The 25,827-nt window shown below is 39.4% G+C and overlaps 1 protein-coding gene across 3 annotated transcripts in view; it reads right to left on the bottom strand.

Annotated features, from left to right (window-relative positions):
- Positions 1–25,827, bottom strand: part of LOC126481536 (uncharacterized) — a 245,530-nt gene that overhangs the window by 89,427 nt on the left and 130,276 nt on the right. For all 3 annotated transcript variants that reach the window (XM_050105346.1, XM_050105345.1, XM_050105347.1), the window contains one exon: positions 13,161–14,799. In XM_050105346.1, the coding sequence (XP_049961303.1) occupies positions 13,161–14,799 (1,639 nt within the window). The remainder of the gene's footprint in view (positions 1–13,160; positions 14,800–25,827) is intronic.

Here is a 25,827-nt window from a genome sequence, read left to right as displayed (position 1 = left end):
GAGAGACGCTCAGTAGCTCGGTCCGGGCTTTTGTTGAAGTTTCGAGAACATACCTTCACCGAAGAGTCAAGCAGTATATTGCTCCCTCCTACGTTTATCTCGTGAAGAGACCATGAGGATAAAATCAGATAGATTGGAGCCCACACAGAGGCATACCAACAATCCTTCTTTCCACGAATAATACGAGATAGGAATAAAAGGGAGAACCGATAGAGGTACTCATGGTACCCTCCGCCACACACCTTCAGGTGGCTTGCGGAGTATGGATGTAGATGTAGAAAAATAGCTTCCTATGAGGCATTTGAAGGTAAGTCAAGTTTTCTTTTTCTCATCATTTGCTGCTAATGGACAAACTGTTTACATCAAGAAAAGGTTTCCAAACAGATGAGAAAACCTGATGAGGATAGTGACCTAGAACGTGCTGCACTGGTGAAACCTCCAATGCAGATAATTTGGAAAAATCTATCATGCATTGTCTCGTGTGAGATATTATGGTTGCCGGCTCTTCCACGAGGTAGAAATATAAAAAAGTGAAGACATGTCAGAAGTATTTCAAGCTGCCTTCATATCATCAGCATTGTGGAACAAGTACGTAATCAGATGACTATGGCAAAAAGATAAAAAGCACATAGACCTCTTAGCACAAAACAATGCCTTCCTAGTGAGTGAGGTTTCCATGTCATTCTAGTGACTTACTGTTACAATGTCATCATTGTGCACAACAATTTCTGATTGTTTAGCATTAACTGAAAAGAATCACCACATGCAACAATGAAAAATTTCTAAAATTGATGTGTATTATTCAGTTCTTTTTGTTCTCAGTAGATGAACTTTGGAAACCAATATGAATTAATCTTCCCATAACTACCATTTTGAAAATGAAGCTGTTCATAATAATGTACTGATTTGACAGATTATTTACAAGACATCAGTTGCACTGTTATATCTTCTTTACATGCTGTGTGGTTCTTTAGTGGATACAGGAGGGAGGAACAAATGTTGTTAATGAACATAGAATTCTGCTATTATTTTATTCTACATCTAGCATCAAACAGTAAACATAATACGTAGTTTTGTTGCTGTATTTGCAGTGTCAGTTGCTAACAGTAGATTGGAATATAGAAATATATACAGGTACAAAAGATTTATAAATCTATCACTATTCAAAAGATGTCAGGCCCTGGCCACTATGGCTGGTATACACACAAAATGGGCTCAGTCCATGAATGTTCGAACTTAAGTACACCTGGTACTGGAGCTCCGGAGGGGGGATGCTTGCATGTCACTGGCAGCAGTGTAATCATCTGTGGCAGTACCCTCATGCTGTGCTGCAGTGGTGACTATAGGAAATGTGGCAGCGTAACTGACGGTGTGCATATTTGAAAGTGTGGCTGACCAGATAATGGCCAATACCGCACACTCAAATGAAGAAAAATCACATTTACAAAGCTCATATGTTGCACTAACAATCTGTGCAATGAATACTTCAACTGTGACAGGATACGCTTTGGCCTTTTAATTGAAATGTAAAGCACCATGGAAAACAAAAATTTCAGGTTGCCTGCTGCTGAAGTCCTGAAATTCCGATGGATGTTTGACAAGGTCGCATTCTAAGGAGTTAATTCTTTTCAGGAGCTGGTACTCTATACCATGCACTGGACAATTTTATTTCTGAATCCTGTTTTAAGAAACTTCTGATGTTATCACATTTACTCACTCTTTGTCCAACTAACCGAATTGCTCTTCTTGCGAGGTATCACTTTTTTGGGATTTTTTAAAATTACAAGTACTGTGCTCATTTTCTGCAGAAGAAGCCAATGTTTTTTGTATCTGCAGACATAAGGAATGCACGTAACATTTAGGCATCTTTCATAAATTAAATAAGAACCAAGGGGATGAGAACCAATTATATGCATTGTTTTCATTGATTATTTAAGATTGAAATGGATGGAAATAAAAAGTACAGGGTGCACCATCCAGACGCAATTGAGAGTCATTTAGCAGCAGAGCAATGAGAACACTATGCAGCCAAGGTTAGTGGAACTATTCAATGAAAGAATTCACAATTTTAGAGCCCATTTCAAAAGACTTGTATCTGGGTTTTGCACATTAAAAATTAATATCTTTATGTAAGATGAACCATGAACCACGGACCTTGCCGTTGATGGGGAGACTTGCGTGCCTCAGTGATACAGATAGCCGTACCATAGGTGCAACCACAACAGAGGGGTGTCTGTTGAGAGGCCAGACAAACGTGTGGTTCCTGAAGAAGGGCAGCAGCCTTTTCAGTAGACGCAGGGGCAACAGTCTGGATGATTGACTGATCTGGCCTTGTAACACTGACCAAAACGACCTTGCTGTGCTGGTACTGCAAATGGCTGAAAGCAAGGGGAAACTACAGCTGTAATTTTTCCTGAGGGCATGCAGCTTTACTATACGGTTAAATGATGTTGGTGTCCTCTTGGGTAAAATGTTCCGGAGGTAAAACAGTCCCCCATTCAGATCTCCGGGCGGGGGCCTACTCGAGGATGTCGTTATCAGGAGAAAGAAAACTGGCATTCTATGGATCGGAGCGTGGAATGTCAGATCCCTTAATCAGGCAGGTAGGTTAGAAAATTTAAAAAGGGAAATGTATAGGTTAACATTAGATATAGTGGGAATTAGTGAAGTTCGGTGGCAGAAGGAACAAGACTTCTGGTCAGGTGAATACAGGGTTATAAATACAAAATCAAATAGGGGTAATGCAGGAGAAGGTTTAATAATGAATAAAAAAATAGGAGTGCGGGTAAGCTACTACACACAGCATAGTGAACGCATTATTGTGGCCATGATAGACACAAAGCCCACACCTACTACAGTAATACAAGTTTATATGCCAACTAGATCTGCAAATGACGAAGAAATTGATGACATGTATGATGAGATAAAAGAAATTATTCAGATAGTGAAGGGGGACGAAAATTTAATAGTCATGCGTGACTGGAATTCTATAGTAGGAAAAAGAAGAGAAGGAAACATAGTAGGCGAATATGGTTTGGGGGTAACAAATGAAAGAGGAAGCCACCTGGTACAATTTTGCACAGAGAATAACTTAATCATAGCTAACACTCTGTTCAAGAATCATGAAAGAAGGTTGTATACATGGAAGAAGCCTGGAGAAACTAGAAGGTTTCAATCAGATTATATAATGGTTAAACAGAGATTTAGGAACCAGGTTTTAAATTGTGAGACATTTTCAGGGGCAGATGTGGACTCTGGCCACAATCTATTGGTTATGATCTGTAGATTAAAACTGAAGAAACTGCAAAAAGATGGGAATTTAAGGAGATGGGACCTGGATAAACTGACTAAACCAGAGGTTGTACAGAGTTTCGGGGAGAGCATAAGGGAACAATTCACAGGAATGGGGGGAAGAAATACAGTAGAAGAAGAATGGGTAGCTTTGTGGGATGAAGTAGTGAAGGCAGCAGAGGATCAAGTTGGTAAAAAGACGAGGACTAGTAGAAATCTTTGGGTAACAGGAAAAATATTGAATTTAATTGATGAAAGAGGAAATATAAAAAGGCAGTAAATGAAGCAGGCAAAAAGGAATACAAATGTCTCAAAAATGAAATTGACAGGAAGTGCAAAATGGCTAAGCAGGCATGGCTAGAGGACAAATGTAAGGATGTAGAGGCTTTTCTCATTAGGGGTAAGATAGATACTGCTTACAGGAAAATTAAAGAGACCTTTGGAGAAAAGAGAACCACTTGCATGAATATCAAGAGCTCAGGTGGAAACCCAGTTCTAAGAAAAGAAGGGAAAGCAGAAAGGTGGAAGGAGTATATAGAGGGTCTATACAAGGGCGATGTACTTGAGGACAATATTATGGAAATGGAAGCGGATATAGATGAAGATGAAATGGGAGATATGATACTGTGTGAAGAGTTTGACAGAGCACTGAAAGCCCTGAGTCAAAACAAGGCCCCGGGAGAAGACACATTCCATTAGAATTACTGACAGCCTTGGGAGAGCCAGTCCTGACAAAACTCTACCATCTGGTGAGCAAGATGTATGAGACAGGCGAAATATCCTCAGACTTCAAGAAGAATATAATAATTCCAATCCCAAAGAAAGTAGGGTTTAACAGATGTGAAAATTACCAAACTATCAGTTTAATAAGCCACAGCTGCAAAATACTAACACGAACTCTTTACAGACAAACGGAAAAACTGGTAGAAGCTGACCTCAGGGAAGATGAGTTCAGATTCTGTAGAAATATCGGAACACGTGAGGCAATACTGACCCTACAACTTATCGTAGAAGACAGATTAAGGAAATGCAAACCTACATTTCTAGCATTTGTAGACTTAGAGAAAGCTTTTGACAATGTTGACTGGAAAACTCTCTTTCAAATTCTGAAGGTGGCAGGGGTAAAATACAGGGAGCGAAAGGCTATTTACAATTTGTACAGAAACCAGATGGCAGTTATGAGAGTAGAGGGGCATGAAAGGGAAGCAGTGGTTGGGAAGGGAGTGAGACAGGGTTGTAGCCTCTCCCCGATGTTATTCAATCTGTATATTGAGCAAGCAGTAAAGGAAACAAAATAAAAATTCGGAGTAGGTATTAAAATCCATGGAGAAGAAATAAAAACTTTGAGGTTTGCTTATGACATTGTAATTCTGTCAGAGACAGCAAAGGACTTGGAAGAGCAGTTGAACAGAATGGACAGTGACTTGAAAGGAGGATATAAGACGAACATCAACAAAATCAAAATGAGGATAATGGAATGCAGTCGAAGTAAGTTGGGTGATGCTGAGGGAATTAGATTAGGAAATGAGACACTTAAAGTAGTAAAGGAGTTTTGCTATTTGGGGAGCAAAATAACTGATGGTGGTCAAAGTAGAGAGGATATAAAATGTAGACTAGCAATGGAAAGGAAAGCGTTTCTTAAGAAGAGATATTTGCTAACATCGAGTATAGGTTTAAGTGTCAGGAAGTTGTTTCTGAAAGTATTTGTATGGAGTGCAGCCATGTATGGAAGTGAAACATGCACAATAAATAGTTTGGACAAGAAGAGACTATACGCTTTCGGAATGTGGTGCTACAGAAGAATGCTGAAGATTAGATGGGGAAATCACATAAGTAATGAGGAGGTATTGAATAGAATTGGGGAGAATAGGAGTTTGTGCCAAAACTTGACTAGAAGAAGGGATCGGTTGGTATGACATGTTCTGAGGCATCAAGGGATCACCAATTTAGTATTGGAGGGCAGCATGGAGGGTAAAAATCGTAGAGGGAGACCAAGAGATGAATACACTAAGCAGATTCAGAAGGATGTAGGTTGCAGTAGGTACTGGGGGATGAAGAAGCTTGCACAGGATAGAGTAGCACGGAGAGCTGCATCAAACTAGTCTCAGGACTGAAGGCCACAACAACAACCAAGAGAAATATATATGATGGAATAAATTTAACAACAATGAAATACATCAAAGTGGAAGCACTTAGAGATACACAGGTACATTTAAATTATGAACAATATGAACAAACACACTGTGCCTGCCTATCGCTCAATATCTCCTCCTCTTTGCAGTTGGTAGCAATCTATCCTATTTCACAGCTGTTAGTCCATCCCAAATTTTCCATTGATTGATGAATGTATTTAGGAACAATTAACATCTAAATTGCATCCCTACCCCCACTCCACCCCATTTTTGTTATCCGAGATCACAAGGTAGCAATATGCATGCCCTGTTAGAGGAAACATTTACTGCTGAAGATTAATTTTAATTTGAATGTCAGAGTAGCTTCTGTATCATTTTTTAAAAAAGCATCAACATATGATAAACAAAACATGCAATGGAGATCATTCAATTACAACTGCACTGAAACATGCGACTGTTAAAAAGTTTGAGTTTTTGTTAATATACTGCTTGTAATACAGTTTTAAACGTAAAAACTGAGTTAGTTTCCCCCTCCCCACAATGTAAACTGCTTTCTCTAAATTTGTCCCTATTCTCTGCTACAGAATTACAAAAAAATCATTATTTGGTTTTTATGCCACAAAGGCTGTTTCAGTATTTTTGCTGATGAGAGTTTTTCTTTGGTGACTTCTGCACTAGGCAGAACAGGCAGTCATATGGTTGGCTCAATTTGCACAGATATAAGGCTTGCAGGGGGGCCAGTAGTAACTAGTGCCATGCTGTATCCCATTATATTGCTATGCCTGCAAAAATGCTGCTTTTGTTTCAGTCTGTCTGGTTTTCGCAACTGGAATATATTATGTGCACAGCTTTAACAACTTTGTCACTGCAATAGCAACAACAGCAACAATAAAAACTGCAACAAGAATGGCATGCTGCTCTCCTGCAGCTCTTGCCACATTGCAGCTACATCATCAATTGGCAGTCATGGATATGCCCCCACCATTGTTGGCCTGCTTTGATGAGGATTCAGAGAGGTAGGCGTGTGTCTCCAATGGTTTCAACTGCACTGTCTTACTTAAAACATTTCCAGTAAGCAACAAATTGCTGTACTCTTGTCTTCTAGCAGTCATTTGTATGAAGTGGTGCAAAAACTGTAACCATTCTCAGTCCCTAGTGATTTACCTTTCAATCAACTTTGTGCTCTGTTAACTAGATACTACAGTCATCATGCACTGCATTTAGGCTAAATTTTAATCAGTGTCTTAAACAATATAGTATTATGCAAAATGGGCTGCTGACTTGCGGAGTCTTTCATGCCAGTGCAATTTCACTTGTCAGAATTGTGAGGTTTCTTATGGAGAATCATTGGTAAGTGACGTGGTTGCGTGCCTCACACCGTACAGGAAAGTCACAGCTAAATCATTAGCCACATCCAATCGTAGTCTTAGTAAAGTTCTTAAACTACTAAATCTTTTGAGGTTTCTTCTCAGTGCAACCAACAGCTACTTATTGATGGCCACAAGAGACTCTAAAAGCCAAATTGTCATTCGTCCCCACTCTGGCCCTGCATCCTCCAGCTACTTCATTCCTTGCAATGGAGAATAATGTGCACAAAGGTGGCATATATGTTGGCTGGTATTGATGCTGAAATTGAACACACATGCCACTGCTACCCTGCCTGCTCCAAATACGAAGGTCATTCTGTAAGTCAGGGCAACTATGGTATGTCGTGCGAATGTATGGCATCACTGTAATCATAGTTAACACATTCTGAAGCCCACAGCAAACATTGGCAAAATCAACTGACAGATTGCAACTACATGCATGGACACCTCGTTTTCAATGACTGAAACTCTCATTGCAAAGGTGGCTCAGCTACAAGATGGCTGCTCCACCCACCCTACTCACCAGACCGCAATTCACGCGACATTGACATCACTCCACAACTGAAGAAAACATTTTGTGGAAGGCACTTTGCAAACAGGGCTAATGTCCTCATGGCATTTCGGCAAGCAGTGGCATACATTGATGGTAATGCCAATGGCATTCAAAACCCTCCCCATCGCTGTCAATGCTGTGTGTATGCACTGGAGGACTGTTTTGAAGCACAGTAGTTGATTTTGATTCATTTTTGTTCCATCTGTACTCGTGCACAATAAATTTACACAGAGCTCCAATGCATGTGTTTCTTTTCAATCTTTACCATGACCTCCCGTACTGGAACCCTATTTTATATTGGTGTTCAGATACGTACTGCTATACAAGTTCAATACATGTCATGGAATTCTCATGTTGGTGGATTACTGAAAGATATACCACAGTTGACATGATTTATGGAATTACCCTCATACCACATGGTCCCAGCACAACATTTCTCTCCATGACCACACTCAACCACCAACGGGAGATCTGCACATTAATTTTGCTGGGCCATTTCAGAGAGCTTTGCGGTTGTTGGTGGTGGACACACTCTTCAATTTCCCCTTTGTGACAGGAATGTCATCAACAACCCCTTGTGCTACCACCCTTGCCTCCCCTGCAACACAATGGTGTCTGACAATGCGCCCTAAATTCACATAGTCGCATTTTGTGGCCTTCTGTCACTGCAATAGCACTGAGCATCTGACCACTGGCCACTTCCTACCAGCCTCCAACACAGAGCCCAAGCGGGTGATCAAATTGTTGAATGCATACAACAACCCTCCTTATGTTCTAGACTGTCTGGTTTTCATTATTGAGATGTCGTCAATGCACAGCTTATGACAATTCTTGCTCTGTTTACGGTTTACAGTTTCGTCTCAGAAATGGACAGAAAAGGAAAGTAATTTGACATTTCGGAATATGCCTGGTGGAAACAGGGCCCGAAATATGAAATTTTATTACGCAGTTACAGAAGGTTGCATGCTTCGTTGATAGCCCTCCTTTTTTGATTTTATATAAAACATCCTGCACACTTTCTCTAATCTGCACATTTCTTAAAAAACAAAACAAAACAAAGCCATTCACATAAACATACTGTGGTAAACATTAGGAAAGAGGTGACTCATTCAAAAACAACTAAACTAAGAACTTTATTTTATGTCAGTTTCATGATATGGCTGGGAAAATAGTTGTATTACTCAAATAACATCCACTTCTTGGACATTTGTCAACTTTTCTTTCACTTTTTACCAGAAAGTTTAATTTATTTGTGGAGATGCAACAAAAAGTCAACTGCATCCTGGCAACACCTTCATTAGTCTAGCTGTTATGTACATAAATTCGTAAATGTTTGCTTCACGTATGAACACATGGTCACAACACATGGGTACAAAACCATTCCTTTCAAACCAGAGATGTTAGCAGCATTGGGAGGCACATTAACACTGGTAGTTCATTTCTACAGAAAACTAAATTCTCTTTCAGAGGCTAGTCACAAAGATTTAATAAAACCTTAAAAAATAGTTACATACTTAATTTGTTATTTGCTTGTAGGTACATGCCTGCAGTCCAAGTATAAATTTGAATCCCTTTGCAACAGCTCCATTTATGCTGCTAGAAGAAATAAAATGGAGTATTGTGCAGTAATTCAGTTTTGACAGTGGCAGAAATGTTGCAGCTGTTTCAGGGTAATCCCAATGACTTCTTTAGCTGTCTCTATTGACATGATGCAGCTCCAAAAATTCTGCTGTTGTCAAAAGATATCTTTTTGGTCATAAAATGGCTAATGAATTTTAAGACCTTTAATACACTGAGGGACTGGGCCCTTACTTCTCTCAGGTGTGGCAATCAGGCTTGCTTATCACTGAATATTGAAGCCCAAGTTGCCAAAGTGGCATCTAATAGAAAGACTTGCACCATGTGGCCAGACAACACCAGGCGGGGTCTCCCAGCCAATAATACCTCATGGTCATTTCCTTTCTTCATTGAATACAATTAGTTAAAAAACAACTTAAATCTTCACACATTAGAACTATCCCCTTCAACAGAAGTTTGAGTAAATTAAAATGGAGATTTTTGTAGAAGAACACACATATATTTCCCTGTCCACAACTTCAAACTCCAACACTCCTCACTCTTGTGTGTTCTAATTATTAGTTGTAGCTGATGGGTTATTACTGTAGGTCTGAAAGAGAAAGAAGTGCTGAAATATTTCATAAGAAATTAGTCATGAACTGAACCCTTGTCATGGACACTCCAAGCTATATCTATTCTTATCTTTATTTCTTTTGTTTCCACCCATTTGTCAGTTACCTTACATATGAAAACCCATCACACCTGGCTTTATGAATTCATTGCTGGGTCCTATAGTTTCCTTTTTGATGTGTTTGTTGTTTATTATTTTGAGCTTACTATACCCTATTTTTGAGCCTACTTTAAAACTAGCTCTAGTGTTCCTCCACTAGTTGATGTTTATCTGCACTACAGGCAAGTAGTGCACTGTTCTCAGTAAAGCAAATTTGATTCAGATTATGACCCCATTAATATGTATTTCTGGTTCTATTTCCCATTTCAGAGATCTGAAAATTTCATCTACAAACGTTGATAATAGTGTTTGCGACATGGAATCTCATTGCCTAATTGCTCTTTCATGTCTCAATTTTCAATTATCATGATCACGTAAAAAGGAAACTGTGGTACTTACATATACAGGATGGTCAATTTTGAACCATCCTTCTAAAAAATATATGTGGTTAAACAGAAATTTAAAGCAGAGTATTATGAGAAGGGAGAGGTGGAAAAACCTTTGAGACTATGTTACCAGTATGGCAGTCTTTTAGAAGCTGTCATCTTGGATGCAAGAAATGGAATGGTGGTTATGTGACATACGAAACAAATGGAGAAGTCGATGAGAAAAACAATGCTGCCTTTGATCTGAGCATAGCTTTATTCATTATTGAGTCAGTAGCATTTCATAAAGAACATGGCAAATGCTGGTGATAAGAAGACAGCAACATGTAGATAGATACTGTTTCTTTTCAAATGACAAAAATTCTGAAATATTTTGTTTAGTATACACAATGAAGTAATGTAACATTATGCATTTGGCTCTCATGAAATAATCTATCACAAGCAGCAGACGGTTCATAACCAGCTCTCATTTCAGATGCAGCTGACAGAGACCATTTTAGAACCATAAGGAAACATAACGACTACTGATGCAGAAGGATTATCTGAAAGCAAACAAAAGATGCACTTTGACATCTGCAAGAAATAATGTGACTTCGTCTACAAGAAACTCTTAACACATATTTAGAAAATGTGAAGTACCTGGAATGAAACTACCAAGAAATGGTCCCAAGAAAAACATAGGAGTGAAAATTTTGTGACTGATTGTAAAAGTAAACTTTACCAACTTAACAATAGCTGGAAACTTAGAAATCTCAACTGAAGAGTTAAAATCGTGTACCTCTATCAGTTTACATTTTCCATAATCCCTCAACCAAACAATTTATAAAACCGATAAAAATGGGTCATAAATTTCAACTGTCGTGAGTTAAAATGTGAATACAAACAAAATTACAGAAATGGGGATGCTCCCTTGAGACAAGGCCAATAACAAAAGCACTGAAATTAATTCATGATCTTAAATAACCTGCATCCTTCCAGACTGCACAGTGACTCAGGTGCTAAGATGGTAAGATAGTTAAGATTGAATCTCCCATCCTGATCATTGATATGGTAGCACTGCTCCTCACATGGACTGCAATGTGATTGCCGTGTATCTGCGACGTGACTTCTCAAGGAGGAGAATAAAGTCTTTGTATTGGACAATTCACCGTTCACCTTTCTGTGTTTGGTGAAGAACATTGGCAGACACCAGTGACTTCACTTTGGAGGAGCTTTTAGAAACTTGTGTGTGGATCCATGAATGGAAGCACAAAGTGAAAATATGACAAGTGAAAGATGGGTTTTGTGAACAGTTCAGTAAGGATCCATTAAGTTAGTTTTGATCACGTGGGAGGAGAAAGCTTTTTGCCTGGGAGGTTTCAGATGTCCCCTGCTCTGGTTGTCCATCAACCCAAAAGAAACATTTTCTGATGTTGGTGAGTCAGTGATGCGTTCACCCTGCAAGTTGACCAGAGTGTGTGCTGTAGAACTTTGAATAAAAAGGAGCACAATGCAAATTTACATGAAAATCTACTTATGGCTGCAAGCATTCCATCCAATGGCATCAATGAACTAAAGGATGATGACTTAAACCACCCGAGGCTTATCAAGCTGTGCATGAGTAATGAAGGTGCACACATGGACTTTCGGACAAGTAACTGGAAATGTTATCAAACTTACAATGAAGGAACTGTATGTGTAAAGGGACTTTCTGCTCACCTCATATGGTTGCAGTACTGGGAAAATCTTTTTGTGGATCATCTTCAAAGGAAGTAAAACAAAATATTTTAATTTCATTACTAATCCTTTAATTGCTGAATATGAACTTGTAAGCCTTCATCACGATAAAGGGATATAATGAGAAATTGCATAATTTTTCTAATACAACATTTCGAAGTGACTTTGTATACCAAATGTATTTTTAAAAAATTTTAATAACTTTTTAAAATCTCTAATATGTAACATCCCTGTTCATCACACTGTCTCTGGCAAATCCACATCTTGCAAAGGCCGATGTGAAATGGTTTTGACTGGGATGAGTTGTACATAAGACTGGTTAGAGAGCGACTAGAAGAAATATGTTAATAAGAATAAAAACATATGTGTTGTAGAATATCTGAATTTGCTCGAATACAGCACACTCAACACAATTCAATTTTCACAGTTAGATGAGAAAGAAAACATTACAACTAACATTACAAAACAATCCCTGCCAATATTCCTTTTTTCCCATTCCTTTTTAGGGAATGGGGCCAGGTCATGAACCTTCTGAATAGTTTGTTGCCACTCATACTAATTTCTTTTCCTGGACATTTCTCATCATCTCAGAGTAACACTTATCAATATTACAAATACAAAATTTAATTCACATCCAAAACAACATATGCACAAGTACGTAAAAATTTCTGAATACCTGACATTGTCAGTTGGAGAGCAACCAATTAATTCAATGTAAAGAAAGCTTCTGATATGAAGTTTTTTATTGCCGTGATTATGTGTATGTAAAGTGAATCACTGGTTTCAACAGGACTAAGCTGCCATTTCAGATACACAGAGCACAGGTTACGAAATCACACTTTGCCATAAACAGCACGTTCATTTTTGAACCATCTGAATGGAAAGTTGAATTTTTTAATGTTCTACTCTCTTTTTATCATGAGCCCTGTACTCTGTGGATCTGGAGACGGTAGGTTAGTCTTGTAAAAACTAGTAACCCACTGTACATACACATGGTCAACACAACACAAATAGAAGCTTTCTTTACATTAAAATTTTCTCCTGTGTCTCATATCAGAGGAAAGAATCCAATACAACAAAAGACACAACACTCTTTAGTCAGATTTGTGTGAGATGTGTTATACAAAAAGTTAAGAGTGAGGAATATGACAAGACAAAAGGTGACAAAAAAACTGGACTGCAAATTGTTGTGAGGTGAACATGTGGGCAGTGGATGAGTGCTAATATCTGCAACAAAATTACTTTGACAGTTTCATTGCTTATGTGTTTGTTATGAATGGCTAACAGTGTTTCAACTGTTTTTAACTTCAAAAATTCTTCTGTAGTACTTGATAACAAAGTTACTGAGAGAATGAAATATCTGTACTAAACAGTATTCACTACAGACTTTCAGATTCTAGAAGTTATGAGGAAAATAAAAATACAAACCTTTATCTGGCTTTGAACTCTCTTTGAGTTTTAGCTCGCCAGGTTCGTGCTGTTCCAATGCACTATCTGCTCTTTCCAAATCCTGAGTCACAGTTGCAATGCACTTCTCAACATCAGGAATCATTAAATCTGATTCTGAAGAGGAAAACTCATCCTCATCAGTTTCAAACTCAGTTACAGGTGCAACAGGTAGAGACATTTGATTTTCAGTATCTGCTACATTTCTATCCTTGGAATTTGAAAATTCCACTTCTGAAGTCAGGTTTTTGGAACTGACTCCCTCTGCTGTTTCAACTATAGTTTCTTGCATCTGTGTTAAAGATCTTGGACTATCTGTTAATGAGCTATTAGGAGCACCACTGACAGGTAACTTCTTGTTTGCTGGATGAGCTTCCTTTGAAATAAAAAACTGATCTAAAGTGCTCTGTTGTTTTCTAGGAGCCTGGCTATTTAATGTACTAGATTCACCTTCCTCACTTTTCCTTATATTAGAACATTTTTGTGAACCAGGAATACTGACACATGGATTTTTTTCCATGTCTCCAGCATTATTTGTGACATTGCTACCTGCATTCTGTTTTTCAGCATCTTCCAATGAATGACAAAGATTTCTGGAAGTATCCTGGTTTTTAACAGGGTTTCTCACACAAACTTTTGTATTCCTTTTCCTCTTTAAACTACCTTCATTCTTTCTTCTGAGCCCCTGTGCATCACTGGTACTTTCCTTCCTGCTCATTGTTTCAGATAATTTGATACTATGTTTTGATGAAATGATATTCCGCTCTAGCCCGTCAGAACACTCGCAAACATTACTACATGCACAGTCCGAAAATTTGCCTTGTCTTTCCTCTTTACCTATAATTTTCCTGGTAACACCTCTATCAGTCCGTCTTTTAGGTGTTTCATTCGAAATGCTACTAGCACTATCTAAGCAACCTCCTTCTAGAATTGTGGCATCAAGAGCAGGTGATGAGATTTTCTGGAGCAGACGCAATGCTAATGGTGAATCATGTGGTCCTTGCTGTACTATCACAGATGGTGGCGACTCAGCTACTATTTCTTCGAAATCTTTCCTTCGGATTTTTGCAACTCCTACTAATGTTTCTGCAACTGAATTTCCACTAAAGGATTTTCTTGCCCATTTTGGAACAGGTGGTATATTTTTCTTCTTGACAACTTTCTTCTTAGGCACACGTAAATTGTCTGGACTACAGTCACTATCTGTACTTACTTCAGTCAGTACACATTGCTTGAAAAGCTTAAAACAACTAGTCATATTCGGACTTTCGGGAATACTATTCAACTTCGTGGATTTCGTTTTTGGTGTGACAGCTGTTTGATTGCATCTATCTGCTGCATCTTCTTCTGCACCCAAGCATACATCCTTCCTGACCTTCTTCTTCTTTCTTTCAACTTTGCCATCATAATCTGGCTGGATTGATTTCATCTTTCTAAATTTTTTCTGTGGTTTGACAACTGCTTGTGAAGTTTTGTCTATCACAGGATACATCCTTTCTGAAACTCTCAGCCCTGCTTTCTTACAGGCTTCAATCCATAACACTGAAACAACTGGGATACGTCTTCTCAGTGCTCTGTTATAGGTTGAAGGCAATCCATCTTTAAATACAACATGAGTCACCTGAAAGAAGTAATGAAAAATATTATTAAGAAACTGAGAGCAATAATTTCAAGAGTGACAAATATGTTGGATTGCAAAATCTTCATTTAAAGCTAAGGGCAAAAAAAGAAAAAAGTTTGCATTCCCACTTTCGCACAATATTTTGATGACTGACCAATTCGTTGTCATCCGGTGCCGCCTGGACTCAAACAAGACTGAACTATTAGTCTCACACTACTATTTACAGCTGATGGCAAGTTTTGACTCCCGACGCCACCCACAATGCACTTCGATGCTCTTACTTTTCAGGGCTTGCACTGAATTCCTTGGAAATTACATTCTGTCAGGATTTTATCGCCCTGGTAGATGTGATGGCTGAGGGGATCTTAATACAAGGTATGTTTTTTTAAGTATGTGCCATTTTCAAATAAAAATAAAACAAGTTGAATTTTCTTAGCAATTTTGTTTTTACATGAAAGTTTGTACTCTAATCTACTTTTCTTCATAATTCCCACTATGTTTACATTTGTCTGAGTATCTGAAATGTCTCCTCTGGTTAAGAATCCTGCTGACTGTGAAATTGTACTACAATTTATGTTTTTAGTACTAAAGATGTGAAAGCAGCTGAAATTCATCGTCAGGTCAGTGAAATGTATAAAGAAATCATTATGAGCAATAGTATGGTATGGTACAGTACAATATGGTATGGAAATGGGTGAGAGTTTTTAAAGATGACCATACAAATGTGCCTGATGAGACAAGTGTGAAAAAGTGTGCTTCATGCAACTGTTGCCTAATAAGGTGACAGATTGCCATGAAGATGGTATTCAAAAGCTAATTGTACGATATAGTTATATTTCTTAATACTGGTAGAAGTTATGGAGGAAAGTAGATAAAGATACAGGCTTCCATTCAAAAATAAAATCACTAAGAAAATTCTACTTGTTTTATTTCAAAATTCTGCTTACTTATAAACAAAAAATCTCAAACTGTGTGTTGGAATCCATGTATTGTTTGTTTAAAATTAAATCTTCATCTCTGTATATTTTTGCATTTTTATTTATTTCTACCTTCAAACCTTAAGTCTTAGGAGCTTAAAACTAGCTCTTTCTTTTTTATTTTTCTTTCTTCCTCTCTGTCTCTTATCACAAAAGCAATGTTTCCAAGAACACTTATGTGACACTGTTACCTTGTGTAGGATGTGGAAAATAATTTGATATTTAGTGCAAACATAGAAGACAGACTCATTTGCAAAACAGAATAATATGAAAACATGTACGTATTAAATACATACTATACGAAAAATTTAGGAGCAGACTGTTTGCATAAAGAAAATATAAGAAGAATATTATATATTCAAAGCTGAAACATTTCATCACTTTCCAATTGTAGAAAATTTATAGTTACTCTTGATCAGCAGTAGATCATTGACACAGTGTGGATTTAATTGCCTGTGCCAATTTGTTAATATGAATGACATACCAAGTTCACTGAAGCACTGTTTACTAGGTACATTTCTTGCTGGGACATATTTTATATGTTGTGTGTTATGCAACTGCAGCCATCCTTTCTAGACCCTTTTCATATCTGCTCTAACACTTCAACATGTAATCATCATCTACAACTTGCATTAAAATATAGCAATCTACTTCAACTACTTCCTTGGGAAGCTGACAAAGGTCATGGAGAAGGCAGGTCTGGGGGCGAGGCCAAGGTAGCACCATACCCCCATTTGTCAAGAAGGTTTTAGGAAACTGGAAGGAAATGGAATGTAGCAGTTGACGGAAGCGGACTCCTCGTGGTAGTAGAGAGGAAGGGCAGCCTGCATACCCTAAATCCAAAAAGGCATCGATAAAAAAGGGCATGGGTCAGATGAGCAGGCATGGAAGACAGATGACTAGCGTAACAACTCAGATGGACAGCTCGTCCATTGGACAGCGGACGTTCAGCAGTCTCAGCATAAAGGCTTTCCAAGGGACTCGTGTAAACAGCTCTAGACGCTTAACGCAATCCATGGTGGTGAACCGAGTCTATACGCCGAAGAATAGACGGCCGTGCAGAGCAGTAAACTACGCTTCCATAGTCCAATTTCGAGTGCACTAAGGCAAAATATAGGCAGAGGAGGACCATTCTGTCTGCTGACCAGGAGGTACCACTCACAACACAGAGAGTGCTGACAGATCGCAGGCTGCGAGCTGAAAGATATGAAATGTGGGAAGACCAGCACAGTTTTCTGTCAAACATAAGTCCCAAGAATTTGGAGACATCTGTGAATGGAAGGTCAACAGGGCCTATATGTAGGGAAGGCAGATAAAACTATGTATGACGCCAAAAATTTACACAGACTGTCTTACTGGGAGAAAATCGGAAGCCGGTTACAATGCTCCATGAGTGGAGGCGATAGAGATATCCTTGAAGACGTTGTTAAAGAAGGCTGGTCCATTGAGAGCTGTAGTAGATTGTAAAATCATCCACAAAGAGGGAGTCCAAGACATCGGGAAGGAGACAAACCATAATTGGATTTATGGCAATGGCAAACAGTACAACACTTAGCATGGAGCCCTGGGGCACACCGTTTTCTTGGGAGAAAGTACGGGAGAGCAGTGTTCACCCACACCTTAAATGTGCACTCTGTCATAAATTCACGGATGAAAAGGGGCAGCTGACCTTGGAAGCCCCAAAAGAACAGTGTGCGGAGGCTGCTGTCCTCCAACAGGTATTTATTTATTTATTTATTGTTCCGTGGGACCACATTAAGGAGAAGTCTCCATGGCCATGGAATGAGTCAATACATGAAATTATAACACGATAGTGGAAACAGATAAAATGAAATATAAGAAACATATTCAGGCGACAATTCGGAAGTTTAAATAAAGAAAATCGACAATTTAACACTGGAGTTTGCTCAAATATTCAACTCTTCCAGGAGCTCATTGACAGAATAGAAGGAGTGAGCCATGAGGAAACTCTTCAGTTTGGACTTAAAAGTGTTTGGGCTACTGCTAAGATTTTTGAGTTTTTGTGGTAGCTTATTGAAAATGGATGCAGCAGAATACTGCACTCCTTTCTGCACAAGAGTCAAGGAAGTGCGTTCCACATACTGTGAGGGCAATGTCAGAATTCCCAGACTACTGAATAGGGGTCGACAAGAGGTTCTCGAACTTACACCACACATAGCTTGAACAGCCCATTTTTGAGCCAAAAATACCCTTTTTGAATCAGAAAAATTACCCCAAAAAATAATACCATATGACATACGCGTATGAAAATATGCGAAGTAGAGTACTTTTCGTGTTGAACTGTCACTCATTTCAGATACTGTTCTAATGGAAAATAAAGCAGCATTTAGTTTCTGAACAAGATCCTGAACATGGGCTTTCCACAACAGCTTACTATCTATCCGAACGCCTAGGAACTTGGAACTGATCCGTCTCGCTTATAATATGCCCATTCTGTCTGATCAAAATATTGGTTCTTGTTGAATTGTGAGTTAGAAACTGTAAAAACTTAGTCTTACTGTGATTTAGCATCAAATTATTTTCCACAAGACACGAACTTATTTCATGAACTCCATTATTTGATACTGTTTCAATATGACATATAAGATCCTTCACTACCAAGCTGGTGTCATCAGCAAACAGAATTATTTTTGAATCATCTGTAATACTAGAAGGCATATCATTTATATAAATAAGAAACAGCAGTGGCCCCAGCACCGACCCTTGGGGAACGCCCCACTTAACAGTGCCCCATTGGGACTGAACATCACTACCACTCTCAATATCGCGGAGAATTACCTTCCGCTTTCTGTTCTTAAAGTAAGAGGCGAACCAATTGTAAGCTACTCCCCTTACTCCATAATGGTCCAACTTCTGCAGTAATATTTTGTGGTCAACACAGTCAAAAGCCTTCGTTAAATCAAAGAAAACACCTAATGTTCGCAACCTTTTATTTAATCTGTCCAAAACCTCACAGGGAAAAGGGAATATAGCATTTTCAGTTGTTAATCCATTTCTAAAACCAAACTGTACATTTGACAGCAAATTATGTGAATTTAAATGCTGCAGTAACCTTGTATATACAACCTTCTCGATAACTTTAGCAAACACCGATGGCATAGAAGTAGGTCTACAACTGTCAACATTATCCCTGTCTCCCTTTCTATAAAGTGGCTTCACTACCGAGTACTTTAATCGGTCAGGAAACCGATCACTCCTAAAGGAAAAGTTACAGATATGGTTAAGTACTGGGCTAACATACATGGAGCACTACTTCAGTATTCTGCTAGATACCCTGTCATATCCGTGAGTGTTCTTGGTCTTTAGTGATTTAATTATTAACTCAATCTCCCTCTTGTCAGTGTCATGGAGGAGCATTTCAGGTAACAGTCTCAGAACACTTTTTTCTATGAGCGCTATATAATTCCCTGTTGGGACTAGGTTTCTATTTAGTTCACCTGCTACATTCAGAAAGTGATTATTAAATACTGTACATATATGCGACTTATCAGTAACATGGACATTCCCATTCCGCACTGATTCTATATCCTGGACCTGTCTTTGCAGACCAGCCACTTCCTTTACGACTGACCACATGGTTTTGATTTTATCCTCAGACTTAGCTATTCTATCTGCATACCACGTATTTTTTGCCTTCCTAATAACTTTTTTAAGCATGTTACAATACTGTTTGTAATGGGCTACTGCATTTAGATTGTGACTGTTTCTAACGTTTTGATATAATTGCCACTTTGTTCTACAAGATATTCTTATCCCTTTAGTCAGCCAACCAGGCTGCCTGTTTGGTCTAGTACCCTGTTTTGAATGTTCTAACAGAAAGCAACTTTCAAAGAGCACGAGAAAAGTCTTGTGGAAAGCATTGTATTTATCGTCCACTGTATTGGCAGTATAAACATCTTGACACTCTTGTTCCTTGATAAGGTTTACAAAGGTCTCTACAGCAACTGGATCAGCTTTCCTAAAAAGTTGACAACTATATTTAACATGTGTTGCAGCTTAAAATTTGTGCATCATGATCTGAAAGGCCATTCGCCTTTTTGCCAACAGAATGCCCTTCTAGTAATGAGGAATGAACAAAAATTTTGTCTATTGTTCTATTGTTCCCTTGCACTCTCGTTGGAAAGAATACGGTTTGCATAAGATTATATGAATTAAGGAGGTCTACCAGCATCCTTTTCCTTGGGCAGTCACTTATACAATTAATATTGAAGTCACCACATATAACTAACTTTTTGTATTTCCTATAAAGTGAACCAAGAACTTCCTCTAGCTTTAGCAAAAATGTGAAATCAGAGTCTGGGGATCTATAAATAACAACAGTAAGAAGTTTAGCTACACTAAATTTAACCACACCTGCACAACATTCAAACACCTATTCAGTGCAGTACTTTGAAACATCAATTGACTCAAATGGGATGCCGTTTTTCACATACATGGCTACTCCCCCACACCGCAAAGAGCTCCTCGAAAAGTTGCCAGCCAACCTGTATCCTGGTAAAGGAAGCCTCTGAATTATCTCCTTATTTAAGAAGTGTTCAGATATACCAATAATTTCAGAGTCAACATCTATAAGCAGTTCACTAACTTCATCTCTAATACCTTGTATATTTTGATGAAATATACTAATTCCCTCATTAATTGGATACCTAAGCTTTGTCAAAAGTGGTTTCTTTGTTAGAGAGACTTCCCTTAAGCAGGAATACCTATCAGCTTACTTCAATCTAAAAAAGGTACAGCTCTAACACCTACAACTACCGGAATTTTGCCATGAGTGATCCCACCACCCCCACCTATGCTGTCACCTATAAGGTTTGCCAACCTCCCCTTTCCATACCTGTTGAGGTGCAGGTAGTGATTGTGGGTGGGGCTGATAATAGTATTGACAGGGACGGGGAGTATGACATAGATGGTGACCCGGGAAAGATAGCCACTCAGACTGGCTACACGAATGTGCATTTCGTGGAACTGTTTCAGCGTCACGATCGGCCTCTTCTTAATACAGCCGTCAGGCGTAATAACATGAGACTTGGGGGTGCGCTGATGACAGAAAGCATGTTTACAGTCACCTGAGCCAATCCTGCATTAGGCTTCACAATGCTGGTGACCTGGAACTCACTCCCTAACACTTCCTGCAACTGCTGGCCTACACCTCTACCATGAGAACTACCTAACAGCAGAACCTCCTTCTTTCTCTTAGACTTTGCAACTGTCCTAGCCACCGTAACTGCTGAGGTCTGCTGCATACTTCCTACATCTACAGCTACTACAGATTCCTCTCCACTAGACTCTGACAGCTGGTCATATCTATTTCAAACACCAACAGTAAAACTATCTGAAAATCTCCTTCTCCTAGCAGATCTCTTGCCATTCCCCAACTCCCTTCTCCCTCCTCATCCTATCTAGCTCTTCCTGTGCATTTTTCAACTGCACCTGAAGGGCACAGATCTTACGTTCCTGCTCCTCTATCAACTTACTCTTGCTAAATAACCTGCAGTTCCAGGAGAGGATCTCACCAGAATGCCCACTGGCTTCCCCCACTGCATTCCTCCCCCCCCCCCCCCCCCCCCCCCCGCAGTGAAAATACTTCGAACAAGTCTCACACAGCAATCCACTACTCACGAACCTACAGCAAAGACCACACTTCTCACTCATGGTAAAATTTTACAGTAATTGAAACAAGAAAACAACTTCATCTAAGTTCCGTTACTACAGTAAGAAGATGTTAAAAACTGACTACAATAATCACAAACTTGCTCTACAAGGGAAGGAAGTACTATTATTGACAGTATTAATCAACAAAAAATGAGAATATAACAAAAGACTAACACAGAAAGAAAATCAAACGTCTAATGACACAGTAACGAAACTGAAAGCAGTTCCCAAAACTTTCTTCTGAAATTATTTCACCAGAAAACACCAAGAACACCGGTTGAAGACTACAAAGTTCCTAAATAAACCAGTATACACAAACAGTTAATTAGTACTTAGCTTTCGATGCGCCGCTACAGCTGCAACTGGTCAGCGCGGAATGTAAACACGGGTGAGAGGTTAAGATGCTCGATACGAAACACTCACAAATATCAGGCCACAACATAAGAAAGGCAGAGGTGAATGAAGAAACCACTAATAAGTCACTTACATAGTAAATATCATCAGAAAAACCGTTAAAATATATATCTGAAACCTAAAAATATATGAAAACTTAGAGAGCGATCTCACACGCAGTCACACGCTTATTGTATGCCCTCTCCAGATCAAAAAATATTGCTATCGTTTGGCGTTTCCTGAGAAAGTTGTTCATGATATAAGTGGAGAGAGCAAAAAGATGGTCAACTGCAGAACATGCTTACGGACACCGCATTGGGCAGTTGTTTAAAGGTTTTGGGACTTGAGCCCCCAGCCTAAATGGCAATTTAACGTATGCTCCAAACCTTACATACACTACTCTTGAGAGAGATTGGGCGATAGATAGAGGGGAGACGTTGGTCCTTTGCAGGTTTTGGAACAGGAATGATGATAGCTTACCGCCATCTTCTGGGAAAGGTACTGGTGGTCCAAATTCAACTATAAAGGCAAAGGAGTTAACGCAGACTACAGTATGATAAATGTAGCAACATTTGTATGTGGATGCCATATGGTCCTGGGTTAGAAGGGCGGGAGGAAGAAAGTGTGTGTGTTGGAGTTCCCACATAAAAAAATAGTATTATAGCTTTCGCGATTTTGAGAGAAGAAAGCAAGAGGTCGCACTTCCGCTGCTCATTTCATTGGGAGAAAGGCTAGTGGGTAATTTGAAGAGATTGAAATCTCAGTAAAGTGTTGACCCAATGAGTTAGAAATTGCAACTGGGTTCCACTAAGGTGTCTTGCCCAACAGTTAGCCCAGGGATCAGGGAGAAACTAGATGTGCCAGATAACCGTCAAATTCCGAACTACAGATGAGAGTGTGAAGGTGTTAAAGCAGCTGGAGAGCTGGTATAGAAGTCCCAGCTTGCCTTCTTGCTATCACGTATGATGTGACGGCATCATGCACTTAACTGCTTATAGCGGATACAGTTGGCCAATGTAGGATGATGGTGGAAAAATGAGAAGAGCATGTCTCCAATCACATACTGCGTAACAGCATGCCTCATTCCACCAAGGAACTGAGGGCACCGCGGCAAAGGGGAGGTACGAGGTATTTAACGTTCTGCGGCTGTAAGAATAACTTCCATAACATGAGTGAGCTGATCGTCAGTGTTAGGAAACTGATGGTCATAAAAAGTTGCTAGAGGGAAGTAAAGTGTCCAATCTGCTTGGGAAAACTGCCAGCATCTTGAGTGCATAGATGGCAATTGTGGTTGCAATCGAAGGACACATGGAAAATGGTCCTCGAGTGTGTATCAGCAAGAGCAAACCATTCAAAGCACCAAACTAGGTGAACAGAACCGACTGAAATATTCAAATGAGAATAGGTTGAAGTGGAGGCAGACAAATGTAGGTTCCCCAGTGTTGAGGCAAACAAAATCCAATGGGTGGAAGAGATCGATCAATAGGGAGCCTCTCTGACAAGGATGCAGAGATCCCCAAAGCGGGTTGTGGGCGTTGAAGTCCCCAACCAGCAAATACGAGAGTGGCAGCTGACGGAGGAGATGAAGAAGATCGGCTCTCACCACTGGTGTGGATGATGGAATGTATATGGTACAAAGAGAGAAGGTGACTGGAGAAGTCTTGACCTTCGTCAGACCGAGAAACAACTAGGAACTTTGGCAATGATGGAAGAATTGTCCATGGCTGAGACTAATCTAGCTTTCTCTAGTGGGCAGAAGTTGTAGAAGTAGAAGAAACCATTGCAAAAGTATCCCCCATGATTGCTGGCAGCTACAATGGCGCTCTCCTTCCTAGTGGGGGCCCTCTCCGAGGGCACTCCCACCTTAGGCGATTGTCCACACCTCAGGTCACACCTTCCGAGAAACAGACAGAGGACCAATCGGCACATTCAGAATGTACCAGCTCGGGTAATCACCCCTCCCTGGGCCTGGCCTTTACCAGGGGGCACATATGTGTCCTACTTGTCTACCTGGGGTGGGGGATTACGCGTGACCCCGTCACCTGCTACATGTAGGAACGCATGGGTCGGCCTTCAGACATGCACAGGGAGGAAAGAAGGAGAAAGGAAGGAACAAAGAAAAGGAAAGAAGAGAAGAATTCTCAAACACAGCAGCAGAGAGGAAGGTAAAGAGAAGAATCAAAGAAAAGAGAAGGACAAAGTAAAGACAGAGACTTTCCATTAGAGACAAAAGAAGGGAAACCACATCATACATTCATAAGCATCTGTCTCCGGACATAGGTGCAAAACATACTCCCAAAGAGAGGGAGGAGGGGAAGGGAAGGTGTGGGGGACGGGGTGCGGTGGGGAGAAGGATCGAGGGGGTGGATGTGGAAAGGGAAGGTATGAAGCCCAGAAAGGAAAGAGAGCTGCACTAGCTCAGAGTCCCGGGCTCGCCACCCACGTATCCACAAAAGAGTTGTGGATCCCCTGTGGAGAGGGGAGGGGGGCCTGGGGCGGGGGGGGTGGGGGGATCTGGGGGGGGGGGGTTATGGGGGGGGGGTCTGGGGGGGGGATGTCTTTGATAGTGTACAAGCTCTTCCAGTGTATAATGACCTATTGTTTCATGATTTCAAAGTAAGGAGAGATCATTCATCTCTGTTTATTGACCTCCCAAAAGGAGATAAATTGAAGCCTCCAGAAATGTATATCAAGAAGAATTTCAGCAAAAGAAATATGGATTTATTACACAGTAAACTAAGTATTGTAAGCTAGCCTGTGGACCACTCCAGTTCAAGTGCCATAAGGTATGAAAATTCTTAAATTGTTTTTTAGATATATTTAATGAATCTTTTCCTTCTAGATCTTGGCAAAACATAGTAAGCAGTAAACTTAAGCAGATTATACCAGGAATAAATCAAACAATGGAAAATTCACAATGGAATGTAACAATATTGTGAAAAGGAAAGTTGCCACTCACCATATAGCAGAGCTGCTGAGTCGCAGATAGGCACAACAAAAAAGACTGTCACAAATATGGCTTTTGGCCAGTAAGGTCTTCATCAAAATTAGATGACAAACACACATACACACTCTCGAAAATGTAACTCAAAACACATGACTGCAATTTGCGTGAGCATGAGCACGCGTGTGTGTGTGTGTGTGTGTGTGTGTGTGTGTTTATCGTCTACTTTTGACGAACGCCTTACTGGCCGAAAGCTATATTTGTGGCAGTCTTTTCGTTGTACCTATCTGTGACTCAGCATCTCTGCTACATGATGAGTGGCAACTTCCCCCTTTTCACAGTATTTTTATGCCAGAATAAAAAATTCTAGTGCCAGAAAAATGAAACTTCACAATGAGTTAAAATCAAATAGAAATCCTGATTTTGTTATTTATGTAAAATGCTATAAAGCTGTATTCAGGAAATTTGTAATTGAAGCTAAAAAATGGTCAATAATACTTTCATCCTCCAACACAGTAATAAAACAAAGCAGTGCAGTCAGTTGTTCAGTCACAATTAGGACCTAAAGTTAAAAGTCATGAGATTTCAAAAATCAGATTTGAAAATTATACTGCAATAAATACTGTTCAGATATCAAACTGTTTCAATGAATTCTTAAATGTAGTGAGATCAGATGTAGATATAGCAGTCTATCAAAACAATGTAAATTTCATGAGCTTGGAGTACAATCTGAACACACATTTTAAACACTTTGAAAAAAAATCACCCAAAGGGATGTGGAAAATAAAATTTTCTTTTTAAAAAACAAGCCTTCATATCTGTAATCAAAGAGTGCATAACAACATTTCACAACCACTGTCAATTATCATAAACCAATCTTTTGAGCAGGGATGTTTTCCACATGTATTAAAATTTGCTGAGATAAAAGAACTATTCAAAAAGGGACCAACACAAGATATAAGGAATTACTGCCCTACCTCTCTTCTGAGGATACTTTCTGAAGTGTTTGAAAAGACTGCACCAAAACAAATTCAATTTTTT

This window comes from Schistocerca serialis, chromosome 5 (genome assembly GCF_023864345.2).
Source record: "Schistocerca serialis cubense isolate TAMUIC-IGC-003099 chromosome 5, iqSchSeri2.2, whole genome shotgun sequence".
NCBI classification, from domain to species: Eukaryota; Metazoa; Arthropoda; class Insecta; order Orthoptera; family Acrididae; genus Schistocerca; species Schistocerca serialis.
Note: the sequence above shows the minus strand (reverse complement) of the source record. Positions and strands in the feature narration are given on the sequence as shown.